Source organism: Platalea leucorodia (assembly GCF_965183815.1).
Source record: "Platalea leucorodia genome assembly, chromosome: 8".
Lineage (NCBI taxonomy): Eukaryota > Metazoa > Chordata > Aves > Pelecaniformes > Threskiornithidae > Platalea > Platalea leucorodia.
In genome coordinates, this window is record NC_138830.1 from 36,260,269 (window position 1) to 36,274,902 (window position 14,634).

At 58.1% G+C, this 14,634-nt stretch overlaps 2 protein-coding genes across 2 annotated transcripts; one reads left to right on the plus strand and one right to left on the minus strand.

The window, feature by feature from the left end:
* Positions 1–16: 16 nt before the first annotated feature.
* TMEM170A (transmembrane protein 170A) lies at positions 17–5,044 on the plus strand. The gene is made up of 3 exons (XM_082319317.1): positions 17–178; positions 290–460; positions 1,089–5,044. The coding sequence occupies exons 1-3, from the start codon at positions 55–57 to the stop codon at positions 1,217–1,219; spliced, it is 426 nt and encodes a 141-aa protein (XP_082175443.1). The 5' UTR covers positions 17–54; the 3' UTR covers positions 1,220–5,044.
* Positions 5,045–5,808: 764 nt separating this feature from the next.
* SLC12A3 (solute carrier family 12 member 3) lies at positions 5,809–14,634 on the minus strand (the record flags this gene model as incomplete). Its single annotated transcript, XM_082319580.1, has 26 exons — positions 5,809–5,950; positions 6,277–6,344; positions 6,447–6,582; positions 6,673–6,759; positions 7,059–7,170; positions 7,374–7,475; positions 7,666–7,737; positions 7,921–8,003; positions 8,170–8,276; positions 8,454–8,594; positions 9,142–9,274; positions 9,688–9,793; positions 9,869–10,024; positions 10,114–10,215; positions 10,317–10,440; positions 10,690–10,797; positions 11,131–11,285; positions 11,634–11,718; positions 11,980–12,110; positions 12,365–12,476; positions 12,668–12,778; positions 12,989–13,128; positions 13,304–13,399; positions 13,586–13,661; positions 13,918–14,064; positions 14,335–14,634. The coding sequence occupies 26 exons, from the start codon at positions 14,632–14,634 to the stop codon at positions 5,809–5,811; spliced, it is 3,132 nt and encodes a 1,043-aa protein (XP_082175706.1).

Sequence of the window (14,634 nt, forward strand, 5' to 3'; positions counted from 1 at the left end):
AGGGGGCGGGCGGAAGAGGAGCCAGCGGATGGCGCCGGCGGGGCCGGTGAGGGGATGGAGGGCGGCGAGCCGGGCGGCGGCGGTGGGGGGCTCCTGCAGCAGATCCTCAGCCTCCGCCTGGTGCCCCGCGTGGGCAACGGCACCACCACCTACTCCAGCCCGCTCTCCACCTTCCCAGGTACCCTCCCCACCGCGGGGCCTGCTCGGAGCGGGGCCCTCCCGCCGCCTCCGCCGGCCTCGCTGGGGGCCTGCGGGCCCCGAGCCTGCCTCACGGCCCTTCTCTCCACAGAGATGTGGTATGGCGTCTTCCTGTGGGCCCTCGTCTCCTCCCTCTCCTTCCACGTTCCGGCCGCTTTGCTAGCGCTCTTCACGCTCAGGCATCACAAGTACGGCAGGTTCATGTCCGTGAGCCTTCTCCTGATGGGCATCGTGGGACCCATTACCGCCGGCATCCTAACAAGTACGGTAGATGCTCGAAAATGTCGACCGGGTGCTTCTGTAGCGATCAGAGGTCACCTTCGGGAGTGCGCCAAACCGCAGCATTCCCTGGGGTAGAGAGGAGATGAATGTTTTGGCGATATTCCCCCCTTGCCCCATGTTTGAAAGTGTTGGACCGTCCCACCTGTTGAGCCCTTTGTCGGGTACCAAACGGGCCTGTTACGTGCAGAGCCAGGGGGCCTTTCAGGTTTCTGAGCACTGGGAGAAAAAACACAGGTTTGGTGTCTGTGCCCAAAACTGGGTAATATTTGCAGCTTGTGGGCTGTGGCGTGGAGGATCTTGTGACGAGAGCATGTCCAAAACTGCCCCAACCTCCACGCCTTCTGGAGGTCTCAGCAGAGTTTCCCCACCAGTTTATCCATTGCCACCAGCATGCTTTGGTTACTGGCTGAGGTTTGGCACGGTAAACCCAGTCTGGCATTTCTGCCAGCCGGTGCGCAGGGGTTCAGGGCCCTCTGCTGCAGACTCCCCTGTTCTCTGCCCCAGCCTCAGATCCTCTGAGCCCTCCCCCTTTGTCCCTGTGGTATAACAGTGTCTATCTCATGGTGGCTGTCACGCATTCATGTTTTGGCTTTTTCCCCTCTCCACAGGTGCTGCCATTGCTGGAGTTTACAGAGCTGCGGGGAAAAAAATGATTCCCTTTGAAGCCCTCATTTTAGGAGTGGGTCAGACATTCTGCGTGGTGGTGGTTTCGTTTCTACGCATCTTAGCCACTCTCTAGCTCTTCTTCAGATGCTAGAGATCACAAATCGAAGGAAGAGCAAAGGATCTGCCACCTGTGCCATCTCTGAAACAAATCATGAGGGAACACAGCTCGAGGCGTCCCCCAGCATGTGCTTCTCCACTGGTTAAAGGATACATGAAGGCCTGCTCCTGCCTCCAGTGTGGCTTGAAATTAGGATAAAAATTGTGAATATTGTTACTTTTTAGTAACATTAAGTGCCAAGTGAAACTTTATTCCTATGGAGGATAGGAAAAGGGCTTCTGGAGGAGGAGGCCCACGTACCTTTTACCAGTGATGAATTGTAGCAACAGGACATAACTAAGATGTGACACGGGCTGTTCTGGGGTAGAAACAGTACTACAGAGTGAGGTGATGTCTTCGGAGCTCACTTAATGCTTTGACCTCTTGCTGCTTCGTTTGCAGTGAACCTGAAGCTCTTTTAATGTGAATTTTTTAAATGAGAAACTTAATTTGTTTTCTTGCTGGCCCCAGCTTTCTAATACCAGGTCTTGGTCATAGTGAATTTGGGAGCAGCAAAAGGAAAAATCATTTTAGATGGATGAAAGTGCAAATTTGTGGCCAAGAGCTGTGACTATGAATGCTGCGGCAGAGGAAATAACCAGTGTAAAAAGGATTGCTGTTTTTGTGAATTTTATTACGGTGAAGCCCTTCAGGCACTGTGTACCTTCTGCCTGAGAGGCGAAGCACAGCTGAATGGGTGCTACGCCCTGCTGCCCATGCGAGAAATCCCAGGGCGCACGTGTGAGCATGCGCTGCTGCTTCTCAGGCTCTGAAGGAGACGCATATTTTTAAACTTCTCCATTCTCCTTTTACTTGCTGAACACGTTTACATTGGTGTGGTGGAATCGGGTGTCTTCACCGATATGTAAACATTGCTGGCCAGCTTATGTAAAACTCAGCACACTGCTGCTTCAATGGCTGCGCTGGCGAGAGCTGCACGGCTGGTGCTGGGTTGTCGTGACTTGGGGCTTCCCAGGTGTGGAGGCAGGGAGCGCACTGTCTTTTCGGCATCCAGCCCGCAGCGTGCCGGTGGGCGAGATGCTTGCGAGGGTCCCGGGAAGAGCCTGGCTGATTCCCGTGTCCATCAGGGACGAGCCTTGTGAACACAGCTCCAGACCAACCCTTACCAGCAGGCAGTGTCGTCTCCTCTAATGAATTGGTTTGTTTTGTTTTAAGTGACTTTTAACTAACTCTTAGATCCGCCCTCTTGCCTGGTGGCATGCCACATGGCCGGGGCTCTCAGGTTGCTAGCTGGGTGCTTTCTGGGGGCTTGGTTTTTTGGGGCCCTTGGGGAAGCTGAGGTTGAATCCCAAGGATGTGGCTGGGCAGCGTAGCCAGCCCCGTGGCGTTGCTGTCGTCCTGGTTTGTTCGTTACCAGCTGACAGGCGTATGGGCTGCCAAGGAAAGGCGCCATCTGTGTCCAGCCTCCCAGGACACACATCCCATCTGTGGTTTTGCTGCACTCCTTTGGTTTCCAAACCAGCTTGCCTTTTGTACCTACAACATTTCGTAAGGCCAGCTATCTTCCATGAACCCTGTGTCCTCTGTGTTGAAGCAGCCCTCAACGGGGCCACGTGTTTATCATGAAAAAAGAATTTCTCTCTATGTACTGACTTCTCCAGAGTGGTCTGTTGACAGCTGATGTATAGAGGTGTTTTTCAGGAGGTACTTGCTGAGATTACTCTAAATTTTAGCCGATGATAATTCAGGGAATAAAGCTGTGCATTTTAGGAAAGACTTCAATGTGAATCCTCCTTAGGTGGGTGAGGTCCAAGTGATGTAACGTATACTAAACCCTGGATCTTCGGAGTGCCCCCTGTGCTGTGCTGCTCGTAGAGAGCCGGTCTTCCTACTGCTGCATCCCCCAGGGGAAAGTCGGGCCTCTCCTTCCCTCTGCGCTTCTTGCGGGTGTTGGTTGACAGCCAGCTGAGTATGAGCCAGCAGTGTGCCCAGGTGGCCAAGAAGGCCAATGGCATCCTGGCTTCTATCAGGAATAGTGTGGCCAGCAGGACTGGGGAAGTGATCGTCCCCCTGTACTCGGCACTGGTGAGGCCGCACCTTGAATACTTTGTTCAGTCTTGGGCCCCTCACTACAAGAAGGACATCGAGGGGCTGGAGCGTGTCCAGAGAAGGGCAACGAAGCTGGTGAAGGGTCTGGAGCACAAGTCTTATGAGGAGCGGCTGAGGGAGCTGGGGTTGTTTAGCCTGGAGAAGAGGAGGCTGAGGGGAGACCTTATTGTTCTCTACAACTACCTGAAAGGAGGCTGTAGCGAGGTGGGGGTCGCTCTCTTCTGCCAAGTAACAAGCGATAGGACAAGAGGAAATGGCCTCAAGTTGCACCAGGGGAAGTTTAGGTTGGATATTAGGAAACACTTCTTCCCTGAAAGAGTAGTCAGGCACTGGAACAGGCTGCCCAGGGAAGTGGTTGAGTCTCCATCCCTGGAGATATTTAAAGGATGGGTAGACGTGGTGCTTAGGGACATGGTTTAGTGGTGGACTTGGCAGTGCTAGGTTAATGGTTGGACTCGATCTTAAAGGTCTTTTACAACCTAAACAATTCTGTGATTCTATGAAGAAGCAGGAATAATGATCTCTCTGGATGTCTTCCCCCCTTCCCACTTCTTATTTTGAATGGCTGCACACACAGTGTGTGTCCGGAGTGCCTGGTTTCATTCACGTGAATTGTCCTGTGTTTTCCTGGAAGGACTTAGACTGGGCAGGTCTGGCCTTATCTTTCAGGTGGCGCTAGAAACCAGTGTCCTGGGCACCCGCTGTGCTCCACTTTCCCCCTGCCCCAGTGCCTGGCACCCCTCAGTAGCAAGGACTAAGCTGATTGCAACTGGGAAAGCACTTTATCGGTGGGCCACGTGCTATGGCACAAGGATGGTTCCTCTGCAGTAGTGGGGCTGAGGCATGCAGGGGACAAATCCAGGCTGTTAAGAGCTCAGAACAAATGAAAAAAAAAAAATCGCTTGGTGCTGGGCAAACTGAAAACCTCCTGTTTTCTATCCATTGTGTCTGTTTTGGGGGGGGTCTGCTTCATTTGAAGAGTTGACAGCTCATCCACTGTTTGGAAGTTGAGTGGTTGGAGCCGGTGGTGCCTCTCTGTGCCCAGGCACCATGAAATTTTCAGGGAATTCTTGCATAAAAGGTGAACAACCGGCTGCTGACTTGTCTTGACAGGTATTAGCGCTGGGGGAAGAGTTCTTTGTGTCACCTCGGTACTCACAGAGCATTCTCCACTCCGCTGGCTGCCTTCCCGTCCTCCCTCTCCAGTAAAACCAGATCCAAATGGGAAGGAGGAGTAGTTTTGAGCTGATGCACCAGATTGGTCACTGCCGGTAGTTTCCTCCCCTCTCATCACATCGGTTTGGTTTTCCCCTTGTGTTCCTTATCCTGAGTGAGGTGAGCGGAGGAATTCCTTCTCTTTTCAGCAGGTGTCAGTAGATTTTGCTCAGTCAACCTTGCCAAAAGCTGCAAAGTGCTTGCAAAAACATCAATGACGAGGTGTCCCGGGCTGGGCAGTGCTGTGAACCCCTGGCCAGGGAGCCCAGCCAGGAGCGTTGGTCAAGGAAACACCTTGCAGAGAAGCGCCAGCCCCGGAGAAACATTGCTGCTCGAGCTGAGACTCATGGCCCTGCTTTCTGTGTGCGAACGTCCTCTGTGCTGGGCTGATTTAGATACCGCCCGACTTCCTATCTCGATAATGACTGTGGCTGTCATGAACAAATCTTTGTATGATAGAAAACTCTGTAAATTTTATTTTTCTACTGACACTTCTAATCCTGGTGGTGATTATCAGTAAATTCTATAAAGGTCAAGGTGAACGGTGTTGTGCATTTCTTCTGCAGGGCGACAAGGGGGCCTGGGTTGTGCTTTTGGAAATGAGCCTTGCTCCTGCCTCACACGGGGCAGGTTCCTCCTGCCTGGGGCCATCTGCACCAGGAAGTGTCCTGGTTCTGGTGGTTAATTTTGTCTCCGTTAGGAGCTGGACACACGCCTGCAAGCCAGGCACCACAGCCCGATGTGACATCTTGCTGCTGCTCGGCTGCTGGGGGTGGGCTCAGCCCGTTTCAAGGCCGGGAGTCCCCATCCCTGAGCAGACGTGCAGGGTCCCCGCAGCCCCTGGGCTTGGCGCTGACCCGCTCCCGTCCCCCTGGGGCGGTTCTCACCCCAGGACGGTGGCTTTGCCGGGGCCGTCAGCACCGCTCGGGCTCTCCTGGGGGAGCAGGCACAGGAGTCCCGCTGTCCCCTTGCTGCTCTCGGAACGGGGTACGGTTCAGCGTGGGACCCCACGCCTCACCTGCATGGCTCCAGTCAAACCCAGGGCTGGAGCAGTGCCTGCACTATGGGGCCTGTGGTATTTTATATCTTTATACAACCTGCATAGACTGAGATCAGCAAAATGAATTTCTAAGAGGGTGGCAGCTGTGCACAGCGGGCATTTTCCAAGAACTGGCGACCACACGCCTTTGCTGCTCCCCCAGAGCCCTGGGCAAGCACGCTCTGAGATCAAAACTGTCCTGAAAAATGCACATCCCGAGTTGGCAGGGATCCAGGAGGCTTTATTGGCAGTAAAAGGTCAGCACGTTCTCTTGGTTTCCTCGGGTGAGGATGACGGGGGGTCTCAGGTCCTGCGAGAGGGTCTCGAGCCAGGCCATGTAGAGGGAGCTGGGGCAGCGACCCTTCCTGCCGATGGGCAGCGTGCTGCGGCGGCAGCGAGGGGCCGGGTGAGGCACAGCCAGCACAGCCCCCTCCGGCCACCCCGCTGAGCCAAGCTCCGTCCTTAGCCCCTCTCTCAATCCTGTGCTAATTTGCAGGTTATTTCCCTAAAAAAGTGGCAATGCCACATCCTCCCCCCCACTGGGACCCGGGCCAGACCCCTTGGGGCCTTCCAAGAGCTTTTCCCCGCAGTGCAGCACCGTCCCGCAGTGGTGTTGGGATGTCTGTCCAGGATCTCCCCACGCAGGGCTGGGGGGAACATCCATTTCCATAGGGCAAGAAACGGGCGCGAGGGCGTTGCTGGCACCTACATGGCTATGAGCGCCGCGTCCCGTGAGTAATCCAGCAAAATCTCGTTCAGCCTCACTTGTCGGAGCGACTGCGGAGCAAAGAGGGTTGACAAATGCAAAATAATTGTTTCCAAAAAGACTGAATTTTGTCTCGAAAGCAGGAGACCCTTTGCAGGAGCCCATGGTGCTACCTTGGCTCTATTTTTATCAACCTCCTCATCAGAAATCTTCCAGGGACAGCCCTGCCTCATCTCGTTCACTGTAGCCTCGTCTTTGAAGCCGTCATTCAGCCTGAAGGGAGTGATCAGGTCATCGAACCTCTTGATGCTGCAAGACAAGCCGATGGTGCCAGGAAAGGGGGTCCGGGTGAGTTTAGGGGTGCTGGGGGCAGGGGGAGAAGGGGAGGGGGACAGTTACTGCTCTGGCCGGGGTTTCTGGTTGATGTCGGGGAGGATGTGGACCTCCTGGAAGCCAAGACGGAACTTGCTCAGCAGAGAGACAATCCTACCGGAGGGAAAAGGACACATTTTCTAAAAATTAGCAGGGCAGCTCGGGCAGGGACCTGACCCGGCAGAAACTCCTGCCGCTGTCCTCGGTTTGCACTTGGGTTTTCCCCACCCCACAATCACACTGATTTTTGGAGGAGCAAAGCAAAGCAGCCAGGTCGGAGCCCACAGATCCCATTACAGCAAAGCCTGGGAGGTTCAGTGGGGAAGCGGCTCCTGCCACCCACCCACAGGGGCAGTGGCGGTGGCCACGTGGCTAAGAGGGGCTGTGGAGTGCGAGTGGCCACCAGCACTTACGCCTTCCTCTCCTCATCCATCCTGTTGATCTGCCCGCCGACAAACACCCGGATTTTGCACTTTCCCCACCGCTTCTTGCGCCCCAGGAGGTAGGGGATGAGCAGCGTGAGACCTGTCCCCAAAACACCCGATGGGAGACGCGGCTGCGGTGACCCCACGTGCTCGCCGGCGCTTTCTTAACGCCAGATGCCAGAGATGCCCTGGCACCGTTCGGTGAGGACCGAGCCCTCCTGGGCACTGCGATGGAGGTGCTGGGTTCACATTAGCTGGACAGATGGACGGTGAAGAGCCGCAGCAGCCAAAGGTGAAGGTTACCTCCATCATCGAAGAGCCAGTAAATGTCGATGGTCTTCTTGCCCTGGTCGCTCTGGAAGATGGTGCTCGCCTGCTGCTCGCTGGCCAAGGTGGCAGAATCTGCTGCCGGGGCAAGAGGGTCCTGGCGTCGGCAAGGGGCACCGCCGGCTGCGGGGAAAAGCAATGCTTCCTCCTGGCCCCAGCCCCGCTCCCCTTTGCCGCTCAAAACCTGCGCCCCTGCCTGCAAACCCAGCTCCCCCAAAATAATCCTCAGAGCCAGGGATGCTCACGGCGGCCCCAAGCCAAAACCAACCTGTGCCTGGGGCTGCTCTGCCGCCTGTGCCGTTCTCCTCGGCGTGCTCCGCTGCCTCGAATGTGGGGTTAACTGGGGAGGGAGAAGAGCACGGGCAGCAGGGCAGCACCCCAGTGTCCCACCCTCTTTGGTCCCAGCCCAGGAGTGATGTCCCACCAGGACTGTGACCTTCGCCTGGGGACACATGGTGCTGGCTGGCACATCCTACAGCTCCGGCACATTGCCGAGCATCGCCGGCTGCCCAAAACTGCTTACCATGAGCCTGCATCACTCGGGAAACATTCAGCCCTTCCTTCATTCTCATCAAGCACACGCCATACTTGAAATCGAAGGCGTCACTGGAAGGAGGGAGGAGAAGGCAGTTAATGGTGGCCGGTTTCTGTCAGGCAGCACTGCCAGCCCGGCCAGACCCTGCACACGCAGCCACAGCACCCCTGCACCCAACCGCGGGGCCACCGCCGGATGCCAGCGTCCCCAGGGGCGGAGAAGCCAGCGTGGCCGTACTGCAGGATGCCCACGTAGTCCTCCAGGCTCTGTGGGGATGCTGTCCGCCAGTTCCTCTTGTAGCCCAGCACCAGGATGTTGGGTCTCATCTTCCCAAGGCCAGCAGCCTATGGATAGATGTCCCCATGAGACCCCTCTGCAGGGACAGACAGACGCGGATGGTGTCAGCCCACAGGGGAGCGAGCAAAGGGGGGTGCCTGGAGGTCTGCGAGGGCAGTCAGAGCCCCCCACTCAGTGATGGAAGCGGAAGGACCCTGACGGTTGATGGCTGAGGGTGGCTCTACCTGGATGAGCATTTGGACGCCACTCCTCAGATCCTCAGCCACCACATCTGTGTAGAAAGCCTTGATCTTCCTCTTCGTAAGCCACTTGGTGTGGCCGTCCGCTGTCAGCCGGGACTCTGGCATCTTCTGCTTCCGTGGTCCCTGGGGGGAGCAGGGGCAGAGGCTCAGACCCAGGTGACCCCTTCCAGCTGGTGGTCTTGCCACCAAGGACCTCCAGCTTCTCTCTTCCCAAATCATTGGCAAGACCTGGATGTAACCCATGCCCACATGGGAGGTTACAATCACAGCAAGAAAACCAGAGAATTTTGGGAGTCAACAGCCAACACACACGATGCCAGCAGTCCCATGGCTGCGGATGAGCTGGCATTTGCTGCACTACATGTCCCCAATTGCTCTTGAGGTTTCAGGGCTGCAAGACCACCCCGTCCTCTGAGCAACCGCCTCGTCCTACCACATCTTTTCTTTGGCAATTAATTGGCAAGGGGAAGCCATTAGCCCACAGGGACATCCCGATGCTTCATCAGTATTGGTTAACAAGCTGGAGAGGCTCCCAGATGAAACATTTCATCATCCAGCAGCACATAAATGGGCACATTTCAATCCCCACCCCATGAGCCCACCAGGATGCATCTGGATTTCCCAGCCCACCGCCCACGGGCGGCTGGAGCCCCCAGGACTGGGAACCGACCGGCTTTTGCAGATGACTCACGATCAGCACGTTGCCGCAGAGCATCAGGCTGAGGTTCTTGGTGAATGTCCCCACGAAGTCCACCAGGGCCGGGCGGAAATTGGGAGGGCCGGTCAGCACCAGGCACTGCGGTCTGCAGGCAGGGAGAGAAAAGGGGCGAAGGCTGGTACTTTGGAGGAACCGAGCCTCTCTGGAATGGAGCTGCGTCTCTTCTCCCACACCTGGCCAGCGGCAACTATAGGGAGCGTCTTTAGGATGAGATGAAATCATGTGTTTGAGGGTCCAGCCTCACTCTTTGGTCTTTTTATATCAGATGAGACCAACGCATCTGCCTGGTACAGGAAAGGCAAGGTTTGCCCTGCTTTCCACCTCTGCCGACACAGCAAGACATGGTGTTTTGGAGACAGACACATTTTCCCGGGGCTCCCAGTTACTGAGGACAGTGGTGAGGACATGACCACGGGCATGAAGCCACCCTGGGTTTGCTGGCGGTGGCAGCTGGCTCTGCATCCCCATCTCTCCATGCCCAGCACCGCGCCAAGCCACCCTTGCCTGTAGTTCTTGATGTGCTCGTCCACTTCGCTCAGCCCCACCGAGTAGTTGAGGGCCATGTTGTACGAGCTGGCTTGCATGGAGGAGCCCCAGTTGACATCTGCGTGGGGAAGATGGATTAGCAACGGGGCCAGATGCCTCGAGGCATCACCGGTGCTGGGTTACCACCACCCACCCGGCTTTTTGTAGAGGACGTATCCCAGGAGGAAGATGACGATGCCGAAGGCAATGAGGGCCGCCCACCAGGTCAGCAGGAACATGATCACCACTGAGACAGCAGCACCGAAGAGCGCGGCCCACTTGCTGTAATACCGAAAGGAGGGTCGCCAGCCTGCACGCAAACACACACAGCGGCTGCTGCCAGGACGGGGAGCTGGTCGGGGAGCCACCCGCCGCACGGCACGGCACGGCACAGCCCACCTGGGGAGTTGGTGATGGAGGCGTGGAAGCAGCTGAAGTTGATGAGGGCGTAGGAGCAGAGGAAGAAGTTGGAGATGATGGGGGCGATGGCATTGAGCTCGGCTGCAAGGAGAAGGAGGAGGAGAGTGAGCTGTTGGCGGTGGGGACCGAGCCACCCAGCTGGCGGTGGGCACCAGGAGGGTGCCAGGGTGGCAAGCACCTACCAATGAGGATGAAGCCAACAGCAATGACGTAGGTGAGCATGTAGCCGCGGATGGGCTCGCTGTTCCTCCCATAGCCCTTCCCGAAGAAGCCTATGAGAGGGTAGAGCTGGTCCCTGCAGAGACACTGCGAGGAAAGAGGTGTTGGGGACGGCAGGCTTCACTGGGGACATGGGATGGCAGTGCTGTGGTGACTCTTGCACCCGTAACAGCAAGGGCTGAACTGGCCTTATGCCTTTGCCAATGGCAGCATCCTCCTCGCCCCAGGGCTGCTATGGCTGCAAAGCCCTGGAGCGCTGAGCGTGCACCCAGGAGCATTGCCCGCTGCTGGGCTCAGGGACGGGAGCTGGGGGACGTGGACACACCACCCCCTCACCTGGAAGACTTTGGGGGCTGAGACGAGGCAGGCCAGTGCCGAGGAGAGGGTAGCACCAAAGATCCCTGCTGTGATGAGGGGGCCGAACCCGGACACCATGCTCATGCTCTGCCCAAAAACCAGGTGGTCAGGAACCCCGGCACCCCCAGTGCATCAACCTCCGCCCTGGCCCCAAGGGATTTCCAGCCCCTGAGCCCCATCCTGCTGCCCTCAGTGCTTTTCCATCAACATTATCCAGGCAGTGAAGTCCAGCCGCACCCAAAAGCCTGAGGAAGACGTGCTCCCTGGTGCATCCCCATTACATGGGTGCTTTAACAGCACGGGTGCCTCCCAGGATGCTGGGGGGATGCTGGCCATGGGGCTGCCCCGGGAAACCCATCCCTTGCAGCACAAACCCAGCCAGGAGCAGGGACCGGTGCAGGTGATGGCCCCAAGCAGCACCTGGTAGTAGTTGCTGAGCCCGTATCGGCAGCTCTGCTGCTGGGCGCAGGCAGTGAAGTTCCAGCCGAAGCTGCAGGCCAGTCCCTCGCAGCCCACCGAGCCCACCGCCACGCTGTCGTTCAGGCTGCCCGAGGCATCCCGGACCACGCAGGCACCTGGGGGGGCACGCAGCGCCTGCTCACCTCCTGCATGTGTGCCATCCCAGCAGCCCTCCAGCAGGGCTGGAGTGGGGCCGGCATCTCTCCGCGGTTTCATGCAACCCAGCCCCACATCCCCGTTGCCTGCGACATCCCCCAGGTCTCCGCCATGGAGCTGCCATGGCATGCTATGAGCAATGCCATGAGCTGTGTTGCCCACCCAGCAGGACTTGGCCCACCATGGGGGCAGGAATGAGGTCTGGCACCTGCGGCACTCGCCCTGGGGTATCGGTGCCAGCGTCCACGGCTTGATCCCGGCTCCCACCACCTGCATCCTCCCAGGCCACCGGAGGATGTGCTGCTTACCAATTGTAGCAGAGAGCACCAGGTAAGACACGGTGGTCCAGAAGATGGCCATCAAGGTGCCCTTGGGGATGGCCACAGCAGGATCCTGCCCAAGGGAGTCACAGAGAGATGTAAGACAGCTTTCCAGCAGCATCGCTAAAATGGCATTTTAATCATGGCTGCTATACAAGAGGAATTTTAATTCATTGCGACACAAAGCCGCAGAGCATCTCCTGGCTGAGCCTTCCCCAAAGTGTCCAGAAGAAATAAAATAGGGTCTAAAAGCTGGACCAAAACCAAAGCCCCAGGAAAAACAGGGCTTGAGCCCTGAGAAACGCCAGTTCAGGCAGCAATGGCCAAAACCCACCTTCAGGTCACCTGAAATGTTGGCCCCAGCCAGGATGCCAGTTGCCGACGGGAAGAAAATGGAAAACAAGCCGAAGAATGAGCCCTCGGGTCCACGCCAGTTGGGCACGAAGTTCTGGGCAAAGATGTCGGCTGGGGAGGAAGCAGAGGAGAAGCATTTGGGGCCTCCCAACTGTCTGTCTCCTGGCTGAAGCATCTCAGCTCTGGATGGAGGCACACTGCTGACGGCAGGTAACCCACGGGAGGAAGACGCCATGCTTTTAATGACACCTCCCAGCGAGGAGCACTGTCCCGTAGAAAACTTCTCCCCCAACAGCAGCAAAGAGCCGGGCTCCAGTGATGTGCTTGGACCTGTTGAGCGTAACCTCAACCCGTGGTGGACCCACCTCGGTAGCTGAAGAAGCCCTTTGCTTGCTTCTCGGCGGTGGCTGGGATCACCGTCCCCACCAGGTAATTTATGAAGGAAACCAAGATGACCAGGAAAAACAGTATCTGCGCCTGCCAGACCAGAAAGAGCCAGCTGAGGGGTCGGGGTTTGGGTGCTGAGGGGATGAAAAACTCATTAGGAGAAAGCCTTGCCTATTTTTGGGGTGCTATGGGCATCCTCTGCTCCTCGGATGCCCGGTGGGCAGTAGGGACAGCTCCTATCAGCCCAAAGGAATAAGGAGAGTGGAGGAAGCGAGCATTACCTTGGCCTCCCACTCCATGCCGGCCAGGGAGATGCCCAGCAGCACCGTCACGGTGACGACCCCGATGATGCGAATGTCATTGGTGGGGTCCACGATGAGGGAGTTGTGCTCCTGGGGAGGGGAAACATCCGCGACGCGGAAGTGACCCTTCCCCGAACCGAACCGCTGGGATGGACACGAGTTTTAGCAGCCGGTGGTTGATTATCGGTGGCTTAGTGTTAACGCAAATGTTGATAATTAACGCAGCCTGTGCAGAGAGGAGGTGGGGATGGAGGAGGTGGGGATGGAGGTGGTGGAGGGGACACAGAGACGCTTTCTTACCTGCAGCAGGTCCCGGACAGTTTCGGCGAAGCCCACTGTGTGCATGGCCACGGCCACCGCATTCGCAAAGGCAAAGATCAGCCCGATGGAGCCGCCCAGCTCCGGCCCGAGGCTCCGCGAGATGAGGAAGTACGTGCCCCCTGAGGCGGCAGGAGCACCCCACGGCATTAGCTGCCTCCCCCTCCTCTCCCCCCCCTTGTCTTTGGGGGGCCCCCCCTGCAGCTCGCAGCCCGTGCCGGGAGTTTACGTCCACGGGGCAGCCCCAGGGCGGAGGAGACCCCCCCGAGGTGGCCGGAGGCGGGGACCACACGCTACCTGACTTCACTTTGCCGTTGGTGGATATGGCAGAGATGGACAAGCCAGTGATGGTGGTCACTGTCACGGACATCAGGATGATGAGCCACGTCAGGGCTGCGGGGAGAGGGCACCGCTTTGTTCCTGCATCCCTCCCAGCCCCACGCAGCATCCCTGGCCCCACAGACCCCCCTGCATCACCCTACGCTTGATGCTGCTGGCATTTCCGCCCCCGCCCCAGGTGTTTCAGGCCACAGCGAGCCCGGTGCCGTCATCCCGCCCGCAATGCACCGCGGCACCCACCGATTCCCGCCTGGGCGGTGATCCAGGGCAGGCGCAGGTAGAGGATGACTCCCCAGATGTTCAGCATGCAGCGAATCTGGGGGGGCAGAGAGGGGGACCGGCCATCAGCGCACAGGCACCTGGGGACAGCCAGGGCCACACCAGCTCCCCTGCTCCTCTGAGCAAAAAACAACGTGCCAACGGAGGGCAGGGGAATCGTTCAGAGTGCAGACACTTGTGAAAAAATACATATATTGGGAAAAATGTGACGATGAGGGGCAAATGCATTGTGCCCCTGCTTGGGAGGGGTGGGAGGGCAGAGCGATGCTCCCAGCGGGACAAGTCACACTCACCATCACGCCCTTCACCCATCCAAAGCGGACGGGCTCTGGCATGGGGTCTCTGCCCGGCTCCCCCGTCGCCTCCTCCGGCCCGGCCTCCGGCAGGCCATTGCTCCGCTGCGGGCTGGACACCGGCGGGTGGAGACGGCCCGGGTCGGGCTGTGGGGACAAGGGGAGGGCAGGTGAGGGCGGGCAGGGCTGAAGGCAGCCACCATCCCCGAGGGGTGCAGCTGCGAGGAGAGCTCTGGCTGAGCACACAGCTGGAAACAGCTGGATTATCCCCTGGCATCTCCCTGGGACCATCCTGGGGATGAGCACATCAGCACGGCACGAATAACTGGGAGATGCCATGCCACGGACGCACTGCAGGGACCAGGCACCAGCAGCACGGCCAGGGGATGCCGGCGGCACCGCCGAGTCCCACCTTACCTTGAGAATGGAGTGCAGGTCCGCCAGCGAGGGCCTCCCCTTCCTGGCGTCACCCATCCCCTTGCTGTTGGCATAGTGCTCGTAGGCAGGCACGACGTCCACCGTGTTGTAGCCAAAGGTCCTGGTGCAGAGGGTGCTGCCGGAGAGGTGGGTGGGGTGGGCGCTGTCGCAGCCGGCCCCCTCGGTGGCTGCATAGGGACCCCAGACGCCCTCCTCTGTGCTCAGGAGGGTGCTGATGGTAAAGCGGCCGCTGCAGCGGGACAGGGTGGCGGGCAGCTCCGGGACGGGCAGCTCGGCCAT